The sequence below is a fragment of the Meira miltonrushii genome (assembly GCF_003144205.1).
Source record: "Meira miltonrushii strain MCA 3882 unplaced genomic scaffold FA14scaffold_2, whole genome shotgun sequence".
NCBI classification, from domain to species: domain Eukaryota; kingdom Fungi; phylum Basidiomycota; class Exobasidiomycetes; order Exobasidiales; family Brachybasidiaceae; genus Meira; species Meira miltonrushii.
Genome location: NW_020289944.1, coordinates 3,451,039 through 3,472,473, shown reverse-complemented (window position 1 = coordinate 3,472,473; position 21,435 = coordinate 3,451,039). Strand labels below are relative to the sequence as shown.

General features: G+C 43.0%; 8 protein-coding genes across 8 annotated transcripts; 5 read left to right on the top strand and 3 right to left on the bottom strand.

The window, feature by feature from the left end:
• Nucleotides 1–61: 61 nt before the first annotated feature.
• On the bottom strand, nt 62–3,031 carry FA14DRAFT_160908 (uncharacterized protein). Its single transcript, XM_025498880.1, has one exon. It carries the CDS (start codon nt 2,921–2,923, stop codon nt 92–94), a length of 2,832 nt encoding a protein of 943 aa, XP_025356276.1. The 5' UTR covers nt 2,924–3,031; the 3' UTR covers nt 62–91.
• Nucleotides 3,032–3,608: 577 nt separating this feature from the next.
• On the top strand, nt 3,609–4,294 carry FA14DRAFT_109771 (mitochondrial distribution and morphology family 33; the record flags this gene model as incomplete). Its single annotated transcript, XM_025495889.1, has 2 exons — nt 3,609–4,065; nt 4,131–4,294. Coding segments are annotated over 2 exons (621 nt in total), but the record flags the coding sequence as incomplete, so codon positions are not given.
• Nucleotides 4,295–5,063: 769 nt separating this feature from the next.
• FA14DRAFT_122073 (uncharacterized protein) lies at nt 5,064–6,838 on the top strand (the record flags this gene model as incomplete). The annotated part of the gene is made up of 7 exons (XM_025496500.1): nt 5,064–5,193; nt 5,557–5,617; nt 5,689–5,782; nt 5,848–5,902; nt 5,945–6,024; nt 6,092–6,326; nt 6,510–6,838. The coding sequence occupies 7 exons, from the start codon at nt 5,064–5,066 to the stop codon at nt 6,836–6,838; spliced, it is 984 nt and encodes a 327-aa protein (XP_025356274.1).
• Nucleotides 6,839–7,483: 645 nt separating this feature from the next.
• On the top strand, nt 7,484–8,623 carry FA14DRAFT_49841 (uncharacterized protein). Its single transcript, XM_025502428.1, has one exon. It carries the CDS (start codon nt 7,841–7,843, stop codon nt 8,417–8,419), a length of 579 nt encoding a protein of 192 aa, XP_025356273.1. The 5' UTR covers nt 7,484–7,840; the 3' UTR covers nt 8,420–8,623.
• On the bottom strand, nt 8,624–9,763 carry FA14DRAFT_184804 (uncharacterized protein; the record flags this gene model as incomplete). Its single annotated transcript, XM_025501408.1, has 1 exon — nt 8,624–9,763. The coding sequence occupies one exon, from the start codon at nt 9,761–9,763 to the stop codon at nt 8,828–8,830; it is 936 nt and encodes a 311-aa protein (XP_025356272.1). The 3' UTR covers nt 8,624–8,827.
• A 1,612-nt stretch (nt 9,764–11,375) lies between these two features.
• On the bottom strand, nt 11,376–14,611 carry FA14DRAFT_146072 (uncharacterized protein; the record flags this gene model as incomplete). Its single annotated transcript, XM_025497300.1, has 2 exons — nt 13,440–14,611; nt 11,376–13,310 (listed from the first exon to the last, which is right to left on the bottom strand). The coding sequence occupies exons 1-2, from the start codon at nt 14,583–14,585 to the stop codon at nt 11,376–11,378; spliced, it is 3,081 nt and encodes a 1,026-aa protein (XP_025356271.1). The 5' UTR covers nt 14,586–14,611.
• Nucleotides 14,612–14,849: 238 nt separating this feature from the next.
• Nucleotides 14,850–17,234, top strand: FA14DRAFT_189893 (Poly(A) polymerase). Its single transcript, XM_025501763.1, has 2 exons — nt 14,850–15,233; nt 15,302–17,234. The coding sequence occupies exons 1-2, from the start codon at nt 15,073–15,075 to the stop codon at nt 17,076–17,078; spliced, it is 1,938 nt and encodes a 645-aa protein (XP_025356270.1). The 5' UTR covers nt 14,850–15,072; the 3' UTR covers nt 17,079–17,234.
• A 247-nt stretch (nt 17,235–17,481) lies between these two features.
• On the top strand, nt 17,482–21,373 carry FA14DRAFT_189892 (MFS general substrate transporter; the record flags this gene model as incomplete). The annotated part of the gene is made up of 2 exons (XM_025501762.1): nt 17,482–19,372; nt 19,696–21,373. Exons 1-2 carry the CDS (start codon nt 17,739–17,741, stop codon nt 21,371–21,373), a joined length of 3,312 nt encoding a protein of 1,103 aa, XP_025356269.1. The 5' UTR covers nt 17,482–17,738.
• Between the last annotated feature and the right edge of the window lie 62 nt (nt 21,374–21,435).

Here is a 21,435-nt window from a genome sequence, read left to right as displayed (position 1 = left end):
TCATCCTCCGGCATCAACCACTCAACCAATCCGAACAATTCACACTAACAGAATAATACATCATGTTTCATTAGATGCCAATACAGAGTGTTCAGGTGGCTTTGACAGATTCACGATACGAAAGGAAGCCCATCAGATTCTCCCATGCTTCATCAGCTGCGATACGCAAACTTGCTTGTTTTCGTTTATCGATTGAACGAGCGGCATGACGAATTTCGGCAGAATGACGTTTAAGTTTGCCGTGCAATTTGAGGGTTTTGTATTGTTGATCCCATGGTTTCGTTTCATCGGCAAAAGTGTCGATCAAACCATTCACTGCGATCACCATACCATCATAACTTGTCCAATCCCGTACTTCCAAAGATGCAAGTGTGGCTTGCGTACCTTTTTGTGCATTGCGTGGAGGTAATGCTTCCAAAACCTTTTCCAACAAAGTGACAATCTTTGATAGATGTGCTTGCCAGACATGTCCTTGTCTGCAAAGCGTGGACAACAATCCAAGGCAATGAACACGGATTCCATCTGTACTTGCCCAAGTCGTGGGATCAGAGATAGAAAGGGTTGATTCCCCTTCTTGACTTGTTGCTTTTGCGTCTTGCGTGCTGCCTTTATAAGCTGCCATTACACTTTCAATCACGCCCGTACCAGACCCTGCCACGATGCAATGAGGATCTTGTGCGAATTGAGTGTTGTCCAATAATAGAATTTGATTTGATTGTGGCCCTTCAACGCCCTCGAAGCATCTTGTCAAACTCCACATGATGCCTAATGAGCTTTCAATAATTCGTTTTCCCTCTACGCATGCAGCACGAACGTTCTCATTTGATGACTGGGAAGCTTCATCCACTGCAACAATCGGCGAAGCTGCTGCTCTACAAGCCATCTCAAATGACCATCTCCATAATCTTCCCGTCATGTCGTTTTGCTCTGAAAGCCATTTCTGGAAACTTGCAATACGCTTTTTGTGTGTTGCATCTTCTACCGGTTGAGAAGGTGGTGGTTGAGCATAAGATGCCAAGACGAGAATCGCGTTGCCCAAAACAGAAAGTGCTCGAATAGCAACGCCACGTTCAATCGTGGCTGAGGTGGCATCCCCACTGTTGTCCGTCAAAGCTGCCGAATTTGAATCAATATCGAACGCCAGCTTGCACAGAGGCTCCAGCAGAGATGGCGAGAAGGTCTTGGCGATTTGTGTTTTGTGGAAATCGACAATTGTACCATTAGTTGTCGGACCAGATTCCTCCTCTTCCAAAATCATCTCTTCGTCTTCTACGCCTTCGGAGCTAGATCCTCCTTCCGCACCATCTCCTTCTTCCACATCCATCTCTTCATCCTCGCTTTCATCTTCGTCCACAGCAAGGTCGTCTGTTTTGCTAACAGCAGAAGAGGGAGCGTAAACGTTCCATCTTTCACGATCGCCAACAAGTTCAGCAAGCACTTCTAATGCTAGATTGACATTGCTCGCATCTTCAGCTTTCGTGCCAGTTGACACATACTGTAGCAAAGTCTGCTGAATTGCTGCTAATGCAACGCTTGACTCGTAATTCGATAGTGTATCGACTTGTCCTGTTGTTGTCTCTACCTTTACAGTTTTTCTCAATTGTAGAGGCAGAGAAGATTGAATATTGCGCAATGCGGCAAGTGCCAATAGACCATTCGCAACCAATTGTCGACCTTCTGGCTTTGTGATGGAATCAGGTCGATATTGGTATAAGGCTTCCACCGCACAGCATAACGATTGAACATTCTTTTGGCCTTCCACTCGGGTTAATTCTTCTTCATCGATGATTACTGCCACCTTGCCTTTTCCTTTGATGGCTGACATTAGCTCAGGTTTACTGATTCCCACCAATGCAGCGCATGCGTGTGCATTCGAGTCACTCAATGTCACAAGTGCATTTAGACAAGTTGTTGATGCTTCTATCCATGCTTTGTCGATAACCTTTTGATCCTTCTTGCCGACATCCACCTTTCCGTTTGCTGAGTGGTCAACGGTACCGTTTGCTCCACCTTTTTGGAGATTGTTTAGAGCCTCAACACCTTGCCTAGTAGCCTGCGAGAATATTCTGCCAAGGATGGCGGCCGCTCTTCCACATTCATCGGCAGCCTGAGGAGACATCTCTGCCAAGCACCAGATGACAGCTGCGATATTGTTTAGATGACTACATCTAATAGCCGTATGATCATCTTGAGCAGCAATTGCGGGTGTGCTGTCCTCATTCATGGAGTCATTCTCAGCTTTCGCAGTGGAACTTTCCTCTTTGCCCACTCCTTGCCCTTGTTTCTTGGCTGCAGCTGCTTCTGCTTTAGCTGCATGTCTTCTCTCTTTTCGATTCATATCCTCTTTTGGCTTGTTTAGGAATGATTGAGGGGTGCTATTCTGCAGTCGTCTTTCCGGGACTGTCTCATTTCCATCTCCTTCCACCAGACTAAGTGCTCTTGCGACATCGCAGATCTCTGCAATGCATATGTTGATACTATCCTTCGACTCTAATGCTTTACGTGCTTTCCCAGCTGCTTCAATGCACAGATTCCGCAAACATCCACTGGCAGCATCGCGAACCTCAATTGGCCTTTCACCTCCGTTTTGTAGCTGTACAAGGATGCGTGAGACGATATCATGCTTTGGAGCCAAAAGTTCGTTTCGCAAAGCTTTTGTGGACCAAAATCCGTTGAGCGAAGTGAGAGCCCACAGAGCGTCCTCATGTGAAGAGGAGGAAGTAGCATTTGGTAATGGTAAGGCCTTTAGTACTGGCAGTACATCTGCGTTTCCATTTTGACCTGTGATAGGCTTGAGTGTCAAAGGAGCATCCATTTGATCTGTGTTGCCATCTTGATTTGAAGATCCATCTTTTCTATTGAGTGGATTGTGACGTGATGCTCTCGCTTTTTCGCGAACGGCATTGAAGCGAGACTTTGGCATCTTGGCAGGTCTAGCCGTTTGCTAAGAGATGCTTTTTGATGCCAATGTCACTTTGATGATGGCAGGAAGAAAGAATATTTTATCCGCTTTGAATTCAATCAATTCTTCCTGTTGGTTTGCCAGAAGACTGGTGTAGTGCCATTGCTTTTTTGTCTGCATTAAATACGAAAAAGTTTAGACAAGTACGAAAAAAATGAAAAAAAAAAATAAGAAGAAATGGCCTTAGCGCCGTCAGTGTAAACGCTTCAAAGATCCGAAAGCAACACCTCACAGAGTCGTGTGTGCCGGCCTGCAGCTTGAGCCTAATTAACAAACAAACATTCTTGTAATCTTATTATTATTCCTTCTTCCGAGCGGAAACCATCAAATGATACAACAAATGCGGATACCAATACGGCTGGCAACCGATAGTAGTCTACATGGTAACAGGCGCATAGTCATAAGTAATGGAACGAGGATAGGGACATACTCTCCCGCTCATGATTGCAGAATTGACACGATAGGCAAAAGGGCATTCTTGCATTCCACATCTATATCCAAACAACAAGTAGACAAAGCAAAAGAAGATAAAGCAACTACCACAGAAGAACCTGAAGTCTTAAAGCAAGGAGAGCAGGAAGAAGAAAGACGTAAAGATGTGATTGGTCAAATTCGTGATGTACTACATAGAAAACGAACAGATCTAGAACCAAGAATCAAACAACAACTAGAATCACTTGGAAAACGTTGGAATGCCTATTCAGGCTATGAAGAGGTAGTAGAGGCAAAAGCACAAGTGTTAGAAGCAGAAGTTGAATTGAAACAATTACGAGATGAACAAAGTATCTTGCGGAAAGAATATATGAAAGCTGTCAGCAGGAGAGCTGGATCACAACAAACAGTCAATAAACTCTTACAAAGACGAGAAGATTGGAGTGATGCAGATTTGAACGCATACATGGAGCTTGTCAAATCTGAACATGTAGAAGCAAGAGGTGAACGGGAGGCTACAGAACGATATGAGTCAATAGGCCATCGCGTAAATGCTGCTTGGGATGATGTTGTCCGCAAAACCTTGGAGAGGTATCATGAAGAACAAATTTGGAGTGATCGTGTTCGTGCAGGAAGCACGTATGGAAGCTTGATAATTGCTGGCTTGAATGGTGAGTAGACGGAGTTCTATTATTGTCGATTGTTATCACTCTTACTAAAATCCTCTTTTTTTCAGTTGCTATCTTCATTTTGGCCTTCCTCGTTGTTGAGCCTTACAAACGCAAGAAGCTAGCACAAACATTTGAGAGCAGACTGCTAGAAGGTGAAGCGCTTAATGCTCAAATGTTAGCAAGTGTCGTACAAGAGTTCACTCAACAATTGACAGCGCTGGAAGAAAGTGGCAGTGAAGCAAATGAATCATTGAAGCTTCTCCTTGCAAAAGCAGGTATTTCTACAGAAGAAGATGGACAAAAATCAGAATCTATACAATCTCAACCACAACCGCCAATCATCGTTGGACAATCTCCTCAAACCAGAAATCAAAAGATGAGAGATCTGGGTATGGCAGGCGCTGTTGGATTTGCTGTTGGAGCTGGTCTTTTGGCAGCTTTTGGTGCTCTTCAAAGTTGATTAAGTTGATTGCTCGTCATTGTACTCATTTTATACCCTGCAATACATTATTCTGGATCATGATCAGTTCTCCCGCACCCTTTGTGTACCTTCTCGGATGTTATTACAGTGCACGTTTTAGGCGAGTATTCTATGATTTAGCGTTGCTTTCTATCCTTCCCTTTGTGGAAAAAGGCAGTGCTTTTGTGCGCACAAGCACACGCGCACGCCATTGTTAGTTTAGCAGGCATGTCAAGAGTCTTCTGTCATTTTTGTTGAATTAAAGCGCGCAACACACAACAACTAACTGCGCTGCGCACTGTCTCTTTTGGCCGAGAGATGTGAGAAGGTCATAGCGTTGGTGGTAAATGAGGAAGAAGAATGCGCTCAAAAGACATTACTTCATTTCTTCCATCAATCAAAAATCCATAAAAGTGGGGTTCATTTTGTGTTCATATCAAAAAGATACACAAGATACAACAGTAGCAGGAAAAAGAAAGCATCAGGATCAAGGAAAAGATAAGCACGTTTCACAATGGACGCTCAACTTGATGCAAGTATGGGCAACGGTGGTTCTGATGTGGCCGAAGTTGCACGTCAATCAAAGAAGGATTGCCGTGTTTACGTTGGGAACTTGAGCTACGAAGTCAGATCGGAGGATTTGTCGGACTTTATGAGGGATGGTGCGTGTGAGAGATGATGATGATGATGATGATGATGACAGAAGATGAATGATGTGCAGGGCTTGGTATGGAAGATGGAGATGAAAGGTATACATGGTGGAAGCGGATCGTTGGCTCATCCTTCTCAAACTACAAGATTTGCTTCAAGTTCCTCAATAAAGTGCTCTCCAATGCTGCTTTTATGGAAGACTGCATACAGTGGGCTGTTCCACATCCCAATACAAGTTAAAGAAACTACCGCATTTATTCTGGCAACCAAATCTCCCATTACGCCCTGCATATCGTTTATCGATCTGGACTTCAGCATTTATGTGTTTATGTGATTGAATGGTAGGCTGACAGGCCGACCGATGGAATTCTCTTCAACAGCTGGGAAAGTGGTACATGCAGAAGTGCTCTTGTTGCCAAACGGTTACTCGAAAGGATGCGGGTATGTATTGTGATGGATCAATTTGTTGAACCAACGGTAATGTCTTACCTTTTTTACTCTCACCACTGCAGCATTGTCGAATTCAGTCACCCTGAGGATGCACAAAAGGCCATTACTCAATTGAGTGATACCGACTTGAAAGGTCGTCCTGTTTTCATTCGTGAGGTGAGTATGAAAAAGAATGCGCCTAATTTGCTCAAAAAGCTAACCTCTTCTCCTTACTTATCCAGGATCGTGAAAATGAAGCAAGATATGGTGCACCACCAAGCCGTGGAAACTTCCGCGGTGGACCTGGAGGCGGTCGTGGTGGCTTCGGTGGTCGCGGAGGATTTGGTGGCCATGGTGGTTACGGTGCGCCACCACCACCACCAGCAGCTGCCCCAGGAGCCCAATTGTACATCGGCAATGTAAGTAGTATGATAAGAGGTATTTCGTAGCCAATATTCTTACTAATCCTTCTCGTCCCCACGTCAGTTACCTTATTCCGCTGGATGGCAAGATTTGAAAGACATGTTCCGTGCTGCTGGAAACGTCGTTCGTGCAGACATCAACATTGGTCCTGATGGTCGCTCAAAGGGTAGCGGTATTGTCGTCTTTGCCAATCCAGAAGATGCACAAAATGCTATTTCACAATTCAACGGTACAGACTGGAACGGTCGCCCAATCGAAGTTCGTGAAGACAGATTTGCCGGTTCAGCTGGCGGATTCGGTGGATATAACGCTGGTCACGGCGGCGGTTACGGGGGCGGATACGGACAAGGAAGCTACGGCGGTGGTGGCTACGGAGGGGGCTATGGAGGTGGCTTTGGCGGCCGTGGTGGATATGGCGGCGGCTATGGCGGTCGTGGTGCCCCTCGCGGTGGATTTGGCGGAGGCGGCTTTGGTCGTGGAGGATTTGGTGGTGCAAGTGAAAGAAACTTACCACCCGCTGAGCCAAGTCAACAAATCTTTGTCAAGAATTTGCCATGGTCAACTTCGAATGAAGATTTAGTAGAATTATTCCAAACGACTGGAAAAGTTGATGAAGCTGAAGTTTTGATCGAAGGAACACGTTCAAAGGGAGTTGGAGTTGTTCAATTTGCTTCTATTTCTGATGCGGAAACCTCTATTGCTAAATTCCAAGGTTATGTTTATGGAGGACGTGCATTGGATATCGAATACAATCGTTCATGGCGTGATTTCCGTTCTGGTGGTCATGTCAATGATGTGCAAATGAGTTGATTGTCAAGATTTCTTTTGCCTCAATCATGTCAAATAACTTTCTAACATTGCCCCTCTCATAATGGTTCCTTCATCTCTCACTCAATTCAAAAAATGAATATCTTTTAATTGTCACAAAGTGATTAATATTTGACCGCAGTTGTGATTATTATATATATATATATGATTTCGATATCTATGGAGGATCGAGTTTGATAAACTTTCACTTTCTTCTAGTGTCCTCTCGGTTCTCTTTTATTACCTGGTCTATTCGATCATCAAGCAGAGCCAAGCGTTGTAATTATGTCACCGGATTTAGGCGAAACGCGCACTATACCAAAGCCCGTTAGCTTTATTTTGTGGTAAAAAGCGGCTGTTTGACGGATTATGATATTATGCTTATCAACAATAATTACGGGCTTTGGGTGCGCAGCGCGGGCGCGGTGTTCACAAAAGTGGTGCTGTGGAGGCAGAGAAGAGCCCTTTAAAGCGTATCCGGCAAATTGACCCCGCTTCGGCAAAAAGGCAGTAGGATGAGAAAGTGAGAATGATCATGAGAATTGAGAAAAAGGGAGTGGATTAGAAGCGGTTTGATCTAGAATATCTCATCTTGCATTTATAGCGTAATCCAAGGAACACAAAAAAATATTATTACATTTTATTCTTTTGACAGGAACTTCTCCTTGAGAAAGTCGTCAATTTATCAAATTCAACGGATCGGCTTATGACTTGCCGTTGATTTCGGATGAGTACTTCCCCCCCTTTTGAAAATATTCTGTGCCCTAACGGATCGGATGTACCTTCTCCACTGTAAGAGAACATATTCTTTTTAAATTCATTGCGCCACAACAGTGATTTATTTGTAAGATTGATTGTATGGATGCATTTTTATCGATAACGCATACATGCACTTATTTCTCCACCATTTGTGATTGCAAACAAACGGGCTCTAAGAAGGTTTCTATTGTTCCCTAATAACCATCAACTTCCCTTATCAAAAAGCATTCAGGCTTATCGTCCCACATGCGAGTCCAATACGCAACAATGAGCAGCAATCCAGATCAAACAATCAGCCCTTCTAATAGTCATTCAGTCGTTCCAATCGGCGGTGCACCTTTTGTACCGCCATTGAGAACGATGATGCAAATCGATTCAAATAATGGGGAATATCCAAGGAGGAGTAGTATGACAGCTTCTCGATATGAAAGGAGGAATAGAGCAACTCATTCTCCAACTTCTTCACCTACTATGCCAACTTCACCTTTATCCGATTCAGCTTATTCTTCTTCTTCTGGTTCTGATGCATCTTCAAGTTCATCTCCAACTTCGATCAACAATAATAATTGGGAAGCAGCAATGCGTTATACATCTGCTCTGCACGAACATACTCGTAAGATGTGGGAACAAGAACGTTTGAGTATCGAAAGAACAAAATTAGGATTACCAATTGAAAATTCTTCATCTTCTCCTACTGGTACGCCTACTAAATCTAACACAACAAATTCGTTGCAGAAACGTTCAACTCTAAGCGGAATGGATAGCCTATGGAGAGGTCGTAGAAAGCATTCAAAAAATAACAGTATCTCCGAATTCAGATCTTGATCACACACAAAAGGCCGTTACTATGAGCGCACTCATCGGACAGGTCACAATGGCTGCTCCTTCCTATAGCATATCTTATCTCGACTCTCATCATATCCCTATACTGTATTTTTACATTACTCATAGCGCTGGCGTCGCTTAACTCTTTTTAATTGTACTTCTTTCATCTCTACTTGTTTGATAAGGATAATTGAAGTCTCTCTTTTGTTGTTCGGTAAGGAGTATCAAATTCAAGCTATGTGGTATCTGGAGGTGTGAGTACAGGTCACTATGCTTGCAAGTGAATGGGGATTGTCACCATGACAAATGATGTCACGATGAATGGAAGATGAAATAGATAAGGCAAAAGGGATTATTGATTGATGATTGATAATGAAAAAAGGGTGTTTACGTTGCAGTCAACTGAGTTTACAAGCTAACAGCAATGGCACCGGCAGCAGCCAAAGCCAAAGCACCAACGAAGTTGACGATCAAAGATGAAGAACCATCCTTACCGCTCATACCGCTACCACCGCTACCACTGCTGCCTGAGCTTGAGCCTGATGCGGCGGCAGATTGAGGTTGAGCGTTGTTTGTACCGTTGGGGTAACTGTCACCCATTTGGTTGCAGTCTGGTGGGCTGTAAACCATGCAGTCAGCTGCAAGACATGTAGATTGACTGACGTTTGCGAAACCAGGGCCGAGAACGACTGGTGGTGCACATCTGTAGTTGAAAGTCTTGTTCAAACTGTTTCCAACTGTCATTGCATCTGCGTCTGAGACACCGAATGAAGTTGCAGACATACCAACTTGTTCGATAAAGTAGTTCATTTCAGTTTCGTCCAAGTTCATGAAACGATGGACTTGAGACATGGATTGAACACCTTGGTAAGTCATGAATGGTCCGTTTTGTGTTTGGTCTGAGCATCCCAAAAGAGTACCGAAGAATTCGTACAAGTGGGTAACCAAAGTGTATTGGTTGGAAGATGAATCATTTGCGGGCATGTTCATCTTCAAAGGTTCAGCACCTCCACCGTCCAAGAAGTTAACTGCGGTTGGGTTACCATTTCTGTTTGTGCTCTTCAATGAACCGTCGAAGAATTTGAGAAGGCTGACGGGTTGACCGCCGTATGTACCGTTGTTCAAGATACCGGTAACGTTGTTCTTTGGTGCACCTGTTGCGTTTGAGTAGGTACCGATCAAAGCAGTGTTGACAACCAAGGTCAAAACTGTCTTTTGGTTTGTGGCGTTGTTGTCCTTCAACAAAGCGGTTGTGTATTTGTCACAAATGGATTGGTTGCTGCTTTGAGCAGAGACAGCTGCGAATGCGGCACTGAAGCCAGCAACTAAGGTCAAAAATTTCATGTTGATTTGGTATATGTTGATGATGACCGTGAAAAAAGGAAATAAGAGATGGATGTGGTGGTCAAGAATGAAGAAAGAGAATGGACTGAGCGGTACATATACAATCTCATCACATCCCAACCTCTCCAGCCCTTTGCCCAACAAGACACACGTTGTATGCAAACCCCTTCATAGGTATGCAATAATCAGCAGGTTTCTACTCTGACAAAGAAGCAGGAGGTGTTAAAATTCATGCCGTTCCAATGCCGGTTAAGGGTAAATGAACGGATTGAAATGGTAAAAGCGTTCAATGAAGCGCTAATCACAAACGCACTGGACTTGTATCAAATTAAGAAAGTGAATGGTCATCGGGGCTTTTAGTCCGTAGACAAGAAGCATTTAACAAGTGTTTTTTGCAATTCAATCGCCAAGCATGATAAAACGGCAGATGACCAATTACCGCATTCTGATTTGTATTATTGTGACTGGTGATACTCTACCCTTCTGTCAAATCAGTTGATCCTAATTGGTTTATAGAACATGGGAAATAGTGTTTATGTACATGCATGCACGTAAGATCGACAGTTTTCTCTTTCCTTTACAATGTGTCGGTGAGTACTTGACCGGTGTAAAACATTTGCAACGCATTCATTTGTTCAACGAAAGAAAAAAAAGAGGTGGTGCCACTTTTTACTAGTGTCCTCTATGCACGGATCTCAAGTAAAGTGCATGTTTGCGCTTTGGCCCAATGATGACGAAAGAGATAAAACTGTTTCATTGTACTTAGGCTACTTTCCCCGCAAAAAAAGCAACTCCCCCTAACATTCTACACTCAGGGACTGCCGACGGGCCAAAGTAAGGTTGATTAAAGTTTTTTTTATTTGTTCTTTCCAAGAACGAATTCGATTGATTTTACCAAATTAGTCTGATTTTACCCAATCAATAGAGCCACATTATCAATCAGAGTATATCAACTTCAAAACCATGTGATTTATGTTCATCAACGGCACCGTATCCTTATGGTAAACTAGACTAATCTTTTCATATGCACCTCAACGGCATGCAGACATGGTCTTTGATTGTGGATCTGATGCCTCACCCCCTAAAGAAAACAAATGAGATTGAATTGATTTGTAATCCGCAATAGAAAGAACAAGGTACCATTCCGTGTACAAATGCACCTGTACAAAGGGATGTAAAAGTCTTGGCTATATGTGTGTATGTGTGTACTTTAACAGCCTTACACTTAATGCGCTGCGCAGTAGAACATGGCCTGATTTTCGGGGGCGCTAAGCGGAACGCTAAAAGATCAATAAAGTGGCGCGATGTGAATTAAAGTGACCAGATGCCGTTACACTTTAAAAAGAGGGCTCAAGCGCCGCTTACCACATGCTCAGACTAATAAGAAATAAAGGAACCGTGCTGCTTTGCCTGACAACCCACATATTTATAAGGCTTACCATGGTCAAATGCCGGAAATGTATATATTGTGGATTGAATTGCAAATTCTAAATATCAAATTAGCCAGACTGAAAGAATGATTTTAATTCTTACGTTTCTCATTGGTGCATAATAGTATTGATACAATAGTAAGTGTATTATGATACAAATTGTTGTACAAAATCGGAAAATTTTATATGGAATTCGCTCCTTTTGCTTCTGCTCGGGCATCTTTATGCAAAAAGTTGAATAATTTCCGACCAGCTTCTTTGCCGATCAAATGTGTAATTTCATCAACCGTCATCTCACATAAATCGGCCAAATCTCGAACGGAACGAATGATTAACATATAGTTCTTTGTTGTGATGCCTGGTAAAGAGAGTAAAATCTCTTGTAGGGTTGTGTTCAAATTATCTTCAATGCCGGTAGTCTTGACGGAAAATAATCCTTTTGGCGCTTCATTGGCTTGTTGTGCACCATCTGCCTCATTATTTGAAATAATGTTTGTTCCAATCTTAGATACAATCGCTTCATCCGGCTCTTCGAAATTTTGCTTTAATTCAGCAAAAATGTCAGCTGTCGCATACGGTGAACTTGACCATACAATCCTTAGCCGAGGGAAGGAAAGTGTCAATAAGACCAATTTTGATTGAACATCATTCTCGTGAATCTTTTTATTCATCGGATTTGCGCCACCGCCACGTGAATCATTGATAGTCTGAAGTGCAAATGATTTGTTTTGCTCGAATTCGATCAATAAGACTGGATGTTGAAAATTGGCGGACATCATTTCACATTGAACGTATAAACGGCCTGAGTTGAAACTTTGCACCAAGTCCGATAAGCTTTTTCTTTCAACACAAATCAAATTCGATAAGATGTAATCGCCCACCGTCAAAGTGCAAGGAACCACCAACATTCCCGCTTCATGAAGTTTGAATGGTAAACTTGATCGAAATTCTCGCATATCCACAATCACTCTAGGCTGTTCATTCGTTGCAGAAAGTTGACCGCCAGCTAGACGACTGTTGATCGCACGCAAAGATCGTTCTTCAGCAGTCGAATTGGCTGCACTTCCATCTGCTTGTAATGGCAAGGCCATATTTGCTTTTTCACGGATAAAGCGTTCGAAGCATTCTTTTTCTCGTCGAATTTGACTCAAATATCGTTGCTCTTCAACAGAATCGGCATACATTAGGAAGTAAATCCGCATCTCTACTCCTTTCATTGCCGTTCTATACACCTCCAAACGCCTGATGAAGGCTGGATTTGCATCATACATGATCACGAAGCGAGGCTTGAGTTCTTGCAAATGATGATCGTCATCGTCATCTGTGTATGGTCTTATGACAATGAAATCTTCCATCGTTAGTAGGCGGAAGTAATTCTCGAAATCCTCACTAGTGAAATTGTTGGTGAGCATATCAGTGTATGTTGCATCATACTCATCCTCTTCTCCGTCCTCTACTCCTTGTGCAGAGGTTCTGAAATGATCATCTATGTCTTCTGCTTCTCTTGAGATCATTTCTGCTGCCTTTACTGGATCTCTTCTTGTTGAAGAACTACTTCCCATCATCGCTCCACCACGCTGCCTTCTCCGTTTGTAAGCCGGTGCTCTTCCACCTTCCCAAATCTCTTTACGTCCTAAAGCAGGATTTTCGTAAGTCACCGCTGGTCCATTCGTTCCATTGCTCCGATTTGCTGCTATTGAATTACTATCAGCTCCTGTGCCGTTGATTGGCTGAGGTGCGTTTGTGGATGTGAACCGAGGGTTTCTAAAATTGCTCGTTACTGCTTTCACGCCTTGCTTCCAAGTCAAATATTCGCGAAAGCGATATTCCATCATTTTTCTTCCAGGTCGATCATCCTTTTCTGCGCTACCCATGGTGTAGGATCTCATCGTTGAGACATATTCCCGTACCTGTCTACAAGCTGCTTCATCACGCACCATGATGAGAACGGTATTATTGCGGCCTTTTGTAAGATCTGTGGATGACCAGTGTATATCCTGTTCGATTTCATCCAATACCTCACGCAAAAGACGCCACTTGGGTAATTCTTCCAATGTAGTCTCGATACCGGGAGGTAGCCAAGATGGTCTTTTCGATGAATTGGCATCTTGAGCACGCTTTCTACGCTCGCCTGTCTGTTCACCCATTGCTTCCATGGCCGCTTCTTCCTCATCTGCATCAATTCCATCATTATGCTGTGCAGTATTTGATTCGATTGCTGCAGCAGCACGTGTGATCTCCCCAACATATACTCTTGCTTTTGCTTCTTTGAAGATCACATTGGCTGCATCCATAGTAAGCCATTGACTTCGATCGTAATTCGTAGCCTGATTTGGATTGGCAGGATTATGTTGACTGAGCAGGATTGTTTCTAGATATTCTTGGAAGCGTACTGCATCGTACGATAAGAGGTAGTCCAACATCGTTCGCAGCAGTTTTAGATCTGCAACCAATCTCTTTGACTTTGGACTGATCTTATGCCAAACTGCATCAAGCTGTTGTCGAATGACCCGCTCAAATCGAGGAAAGATTGCATTTTCCATCGTTGCATCGTCGATGTCTACCGATCCGGTATTCTTCTTCAACTCGTTCAATACGGCATCCAAGCAAACGTAGATCCCACTCTGAATCTCTCTCATCGATCGTGAGAGATCTTGGTGTAACTCAATCACATCGGATTTCTTTTTGCCGAGATCTCGAATGATGTCCTTGTGAAATCGAGGCCATAATTCAACTCGTCGCACTTTCAATTGCGTGAGTACAGTCTGCAAAGGGCTCAACCCAACGCCAAAATGATCGGGAGAATCGGAAAATGCTTTGAGGAAACCATCCTTGTTCTTATCACGATAAAGCCTTACGATGAAACTTTCTGTGCATGTTGGTGTGATCGATTCTGCATGCATTACCACCAGACCTGTAATGAGATCGGTAGGAACAGTTCCATTTAACATATCAACCACCAAGATACGTGATGTCACACTGACGAGACCTCCGTTCAGGTACATTTCTTGTCGTTGAGCACTTGTTGTATGGTGGGATATACTTTGAAGACCAGGCTTTTTGACACCCATAGTTTTCAGTTCTTCTCTCAATCCATCTTCTTCCCTTGTCGATTTGGCATTTACCAAGATTACCAAATTTGTCGGACCATCGTACAATCGTAAAATGCTTGCAATGATTGTACGTAAGCCCAATCCTCTGGCCAGAATTAACAAAACATCTGGATCATCGTCATCATGATGAGAAGATTCCTTTTGATCTTTTCCTTTCTTTTGTCGTTGACGAGCGCCTGGGATGAGTGAATGTATGATTTGACGTTGAAATGGTAAAAGGTGCACTACTGAGGCGACATGGCCGATATCCTTTGATGTCACATCTGCACCTCCTTCCATTGTTAACCCTCCTTTTACCTTTGAGCCATGGTAAAAGAAGAAGATATGAAATGCTTGAATCTTCTCATACTCAGCATATAACACAAATTGCCTAACTTTGACTCCACCTTTTGAACGCGCTGCCTATTAGTGTATGCACCCTGCAGGTTGTTAAGCGCGTAAATGAGAGCGTGAAGTCACACGTGAAGACAAGACAGCACAGGTGAAGTGCTGGTTGGTGCATATGAATATATTCATGCGTTCAATAGATGACCACCTCTCTTCCATCATCCAATCAACTTTACACACGGTAGATAGTCATATACACAATAATAACCATTACTGCTGTGTAAAAGTGTGGGAGCACTTGTATCACATCTTATTGTGGATCAGACACAAAAGAGAAGCGTGGAAGGGCAAAGAAGTGGAGTTTGGCTATAGCTTCTCATTGAAAAAGAAATATCTGCTATTCTAATCACCACCTCATTGCGGCCTTGTTCTTGTGATCATGAATGCCAACGGACAGTCTTCTTCCCAGAAATACCTTGGTGTTACACCACCAATCGCTCTTAATGGACCGACAAAAAGAGACCTTGAGGTGACCGAAACACTGCTGGCGGAGTTGAAGAAAGAGGGAGTTTACGAAAGTGCAGAGGAGTCCAAATTGAGGTGAGAGAGAAGAAGAACTGCGAAATTGTTTTCTAGACTACTTACCTTTTTGCCCTTCATCAAAACAGAGAGACAGCTTTGAGTAAGGTGGATGGAATGGTGAAGGAATTCGTCTATCGTGCCTCGATATCTCGTGGACTTTCAGAATCAATCGCTTCCGGTTCAGGCGGTAAAATTTTCTCTTTCGGTTCGTATAGATTGGGTGTACATGGTCCAGGATCCGATATCGATACTTTATGTGTAGTGCCAAAGCATGTTCAAAGAGAAGACTTTTTCACGATTTTCGAGCAAATGCTACGTTCTCGCAATGATGTAACGGAAATCACTTCAGTTCCCGACGCTTACGTTCCTCTGATCAACGTCAACTTTATGGGCGTCTTGATCGATTTCACTTTTGCTCGACTTGCACTGCCACGTGTTGATGATGATTTGTCGCTGTTGGATTCGAACCTACTCAAAAATTTAGACGAAAGAGATGTCAGAAGTTTAAACGGTTCTCGAGTGACGGACGAAATCTTACGACTGGTACCCAACGTAGAAGTCTTCCGTTTGGCATTACGATGTATCAAGCTATGGGCGCAAAGAAGAGCAATTTATGCCAACATTATGGGCTTCTTGGGTGGTGTTGCTTGGGCTATGTTGGTAGCACGTATTTGTCAATTGTATCCAAACGAAGTAGCAGGTGCGATCGTCAGTCGTTTCTTTTTGATTATGTATCAATGGAATTGGCCCCAGCCAGTACTTTTGAAGCAAATCGAAGAAGGACCTTTGCAAGTTCGTGTTTGGAATCCCAAATTATACCCTCAAGATCGATCTCACAGAATGCCAATCATTACGCCTGCTTACCCATCAATGTGTTCTACACACAACGTCACGCAATCCACACAAATGATCATGACGCAAGAATTCAAACGAGCAGCTGAAGTTGTTGACCGGATTATCGTAGGAAAGGCAGAATGGGGCGAGCTGTTTCAGAAGCATGACTTCTTCCACAGGTACAAGTACTACCTTCAAATTGTAGCAAGCAGTGGTAGTGCGGATCTACAGCTGAAATGGTCTGGTTTGGTTGAGAGTAAGGTTCGTCAATTGGTGATGAAGCTAGAGCTTGTTCCGACAATGATGTGCGCACATCCATTCATCAAAGGTTTTGATCAACAAAGCTTGTGTTATGATGACGATGAAGTTCGATCGGTTGCAACAGGCCATGTACCGGAAGAGGTGGCAAAGCGAACGAAGCAAGAAGACCTGCCCAAAGAAGGAGAGCAAGGAGCGGAAGAAGCTGCTAAAGAAAAGGCAGAAGAAGCAAAGAAAGCACAAGAAGCAGGTCATCGAATGATTTGGACGACAACATTCTATATTGGCTTAAGTGTTGAACCTAAACAAGCTGCACAGAATGGACAACCGGCTGCCTCAAGAAAGTTGGACATCTCTTTCCCTACAACGCAATTCACACAAATGGTAAAGCAATGGGATCAATATGATGAAAGTCAGATGGGAATCAGTATCACACATATCAAATGGAGCAATTTACCCGAGTATACAATGGCAGGCGATGCAAGACCACCAAAACAATCTGGAAAGAGACCGAAGAAGAACAAAGATGCTAATGGGAAAGAAGGACAAGCAGGTGGTAAGGAAGGCGGAGCGGCAAAGAAGAGAAAACCTTCCGAACCTGCTGAGAATGGTGATTTACTTAAAGAGTCTACGAACGGCGTTGAGGGCTCATCTAATGGACTTTCTGAAGTTCCTGCACTACCCCTACAGCCTGGCATGGGTGGAGAAGCAGAGTTACAACGTATCAAAGAAGCAACTGGTGTCGTTCCAGAAGCAACAACGGTAACATGAATAATGTTTTAAAGGACGATTGCTTGGAATTGTCAGAGCTACTTTTTTTCATCTTGTTTTCCAAATTGTGTTTTTATATAATTTTTTTACTACCTCTTTTCATCCGAGACACCACATACCTTGTACATCATCATAATCTCGAGAAATATAATGCATTTCAAATGTTACCAGTTGAAAGCATTGAGCCTTTCGTCGTTGGAAGGGGTTGAGCTTTATGTCATGCTGAGCCTGTGTGTGTGAGTGTGAGCCTGAGCGTCGGCGCTAATGTCGGCTTTGACGCCTAAAACGCCGGTCGGCAGGCAGGTACCCGATGCTAAGAATTCCCTTCCCCCTAAGCAATCAATCTGGCGAGTTATGCAATTAAAGTTTAGTAGAGAAGATCATTACCGATAAAACCGACATTCATCAATGATACCCCTAATATGACTAGGTCCTGTTATTTAGATTGAAGAGGTACTTGTTATCACTTTCAGAATTCATCAATCACTTTTGAATAGGAGTTTAATTCGGAGATTGGTGATGTCTAGAGAGAAAAAAGGGGGCGTCAAGAACTAGTCAAGAGAAGACAATTTGGATTGGTCTTTCCTTCTCTCACTACTCAAGCCTCTTTCGAACGTAAAGAGCTGACTGGCTAAAACGAAAACACCTGCGAACAAGATTATGAGTACGACAAATGATGCAAATGTGGAAGAAAGAGGCAGTATCTCACAGACACGCAGGTCAAATTCACAAACACCTTCAACGCCATTGCCATGGTTTCAATTAAGCGTGATCACCTTGATGCGTATATCTGAGCCGATCAATTTTACAGTAATTTTTCCGTTTATAAGTGATTTTATTTGGCATTTAGGTACAACGAAAGATCGATCAGAATTAGGATTGTATGCCGGAATTATTGAATCACTTTTTGCCGTTTGTCAAACTTGTACAGTTTTAATTTGGGCAAAAGCTTCGGATAAATATGGTAGAAAACCAATCTTGATAAATGGCTTGATTGGTTCTTCCATCAGTGCAATTTGCGTTGGAACTTCTTCAACGTTTGTCATGCTAATCTTTTCAAGATGTCTCTCGGGCGCTTTGAACGGGAATGTGGCAGTGTACAAAGCAATGATCGGAGAAATGAGTGATAAGACAAATATCGCAAGAGCATTCAGTCTGCTCTCTCTTACTTGGTCGCTTGGATGCATTATTGGCCCACTTCTAGGAGGCTACCTTTCTAGACCCGCAGAAAAGTACGCAATCTTTTCTACCAAGCAACATGGACTGCTGAGCTTAGGTGGATTATGGGAACGGTTTCCTTTTCTCTTGCCATGCTTCATAGCCGCTTGCTTCAGTTGGTTCAGCATCCTTTTGGGAACTTTTGTCTTGAAGGAAACGTTGCCGGAGAAGAATGAAACGCAAGACTGTAGATCAAGTCTGCAAAACGAAGCGAATGATGAAGCACCTACCGAAAGAACTTCCTTGCTAGAACGTTCAAGAAGAGATAGTGCAACAATGTCATCTTACGAAGCGATCCCTATTAACATTACACAGAATCAAAGCGTATCCATTTGGAGTTTGTTACGAACACCTCAAATTGCACGTCAACTGGTGTCAAACTGCTTATTGGCATTATGCATGGTTTCGATCGATTCAGTCAATGTTCTATATTTCTGGGAGCCGATTCAGCTAGGTGGACTATCGTTCCCATCAAACATTACGGGGTCGTTGTTCAGTGCATCGGGTGCTTGGGGCGTGATAATACTCATCGTTCTCTTTCCATTCTTGCAGCGCAGGTATGGGACGCTTCCCTTGTTTCGCGTGGCTGTGAGCGGCTTGATCTTGGTGCCTATCGTTCTGCCATTAGCAAGCGTTGTTGCAAAAGCAGGTTTAATCGATCCAATCAATGGTGGTCGTCATCAAGGTCAATTCGAGAAAGACGTTTATCCAGAGTCACGATCAATCGTTTTGGTAATTATTACTGCCGGATTATTGATCAAAACAACTTGTGCAATGGCTTATTCATGTCAATCAATCTTGATCAATCAAGCAGCAGCTTTTGCTCCTGGTGCTCCGATGGCAACTTTGAATGGATTAGCACAAATGTCATTCAGCAGTATGAATGCTTTCGGACCGTATATGTTTTCAACACTTTATGCGCTCAGTCTGGAAAATCATATTTTAGGTGGATATATGATTTGGTTTGCGATTGGTGGGATTGCAATCGTTGGTATGATTGCTTCTTTCAGTCTTATCGATGTTGAAGAAATGGTGAATCGTGGAGAGATCAGTGAAGATGCTGCCAACCGATTGGGGTGAGATTTCATTTTGTATCATATTCATACATTTTTTTGTGTAATGCGAAATATTTTTAATGCAAATTAATCGGCTTTCTTCCGAAAATGTGCGGCGCCGATTGCTGAATCATTGAGAATAACACTTTGTCACAGCGAGTCAAAGTCTGATTGTAGTCCTTCTTCTTGATTGTTGTGTAATAAAATCTTGTTTCTTGCCTACGATCTTACCTTTCCTGTTTAAAAATGCCACGAACCAAGCAAACGGCTAGAAAATCAACCGGCGGAAAATGCCCCAGGCCTCGCTATCCTACATTCTCTGACATTTCTGTATCCTCTGACAGCGATGTGGCTGAAGATGAACCAGGATCTTCAATACACAGCAAGAGCGCAGCATTCTTTCCCAAAGAAGAAGGAAAAAGTCATAAAGTTGCCCATGATGACATTCATACCCGAGATGAAGTAGTCATTGAAGAACAAAAAGAGGTCAAAAGCATTGCCCAAACCGGCACAACGCCACTGCCATGGTTACAGCTCCTCATAATCATTTTCATGCGTCTCTCTGATCCAATCAGTTTCACATTCATCTTTCTATTCATCAACGATTTGATCATGCAAACGGATTTGACACAAGATCAAAGCAAGCTTGGCTTGTATTCAGGGATCATAGAATCTCTCTTTGCTGTAAGTCAAGCATTTACTGTCCTAGCTTGGGCACGCTTATCGGACAAATATGGACGTAAACCAATTTTGATCTTGGGGTTGATCGGCTCATCTATTGGTGCAATTGGTATTGGTTCAACGTCATCTTCATTCGTCGCTCTGGTAATTTGGAGATGCCTATCTGGTGCGTTGAATGGAAATGTTGCAGTACATGCTGCCATGATTGGTGAAATCAGTGACAAGACCAATCAAGGTAGAGCATTCAGCTTACTATCTTCAGCATTCCCGATCGGTTTAGTCATTGGGCCAATGCTAGGAGAATATCTGTCAAAACCTGCGGAAAAGTATTCATTCTTTTCAAGCAACAGTCACGGATTGCTCTGTTTTGGTGGCCTATGGGAACGTCATCCCTTCCTTTTGCCTAGCTTGGTCGTCGCATGCTACAGTTGGACAGCAGCCGCTGTAGGTTATTTCACACTCAAAGAGACCTTATTTTCCAAGGTGAAGAACGACAGCAGCAATCATGAGCACATTAGCGAGTGTACGCATTTACTGAAGCGTCCTCAAGAAGCCGATCAATCAAGGAGGCAAACGAAAGTCAACAAAGGCACTACTATTCAAGAGCTGCTTGAGCATCCGCAAATCCTTTATCGAGTGATCTCATCCTCTTTACTGGGATTATGCATGGTATCGTTGGTCACAGTCAGCACACTATATTTCTGGGAACCGATCAAAAATGGTGGCCTTTCTTTCTCGTCCAACATCACTGGGTCTTTGCTCGGAATGGGAGGTGCTTGGGGTGCAATGATGCTTTTTTTCATTTTCCCCTACGTTCAAAAAAGATTAGGAACATTGAAATTATTCCAAATTTGTGTCAGTGGTTTTGTTTTGGTTTCAATCTTCTTGCCGATTGCAAGTTTAATCGCAAAGGCAAGTCTCGTTGATCCAATCAAGGGTGGAACTACTCATGGCAAATTTGAACAAGATATCAGCCCTATCTCACAGAGATTCATTTTAGCAATCGTTGCTGTTGCACTCTTTATCGAATCGTCCTGTGCGATGGCATATCCTTGCATTGCAATCCTCATAAACCAAGCTGCAAATGTGGTCCCAGGCCAGCAAAGAGCAACTTTGAATGGTCTTACACAAATGTCGTTCAGCGCCATGAACGCTCTTGGTCCTTACACATTTTCAACTCTTTATGCACTCATCTTACACGATCAACCTTTGGGAGGTTACCTGATTTGGATCCTCACAGCTGGTATTGCTTCACTAGGTATGTATATCTCCACCAAGCTCACAGATCTTGAAGAAGCAAGTGATGGCATAGACGACAATTTTGCCAAAAAGTCTGTATGAATTTGTACACAAAAAAGAACTGTAGATCGTAAAACATATTGTCATTTTTTTTTTGTACACAC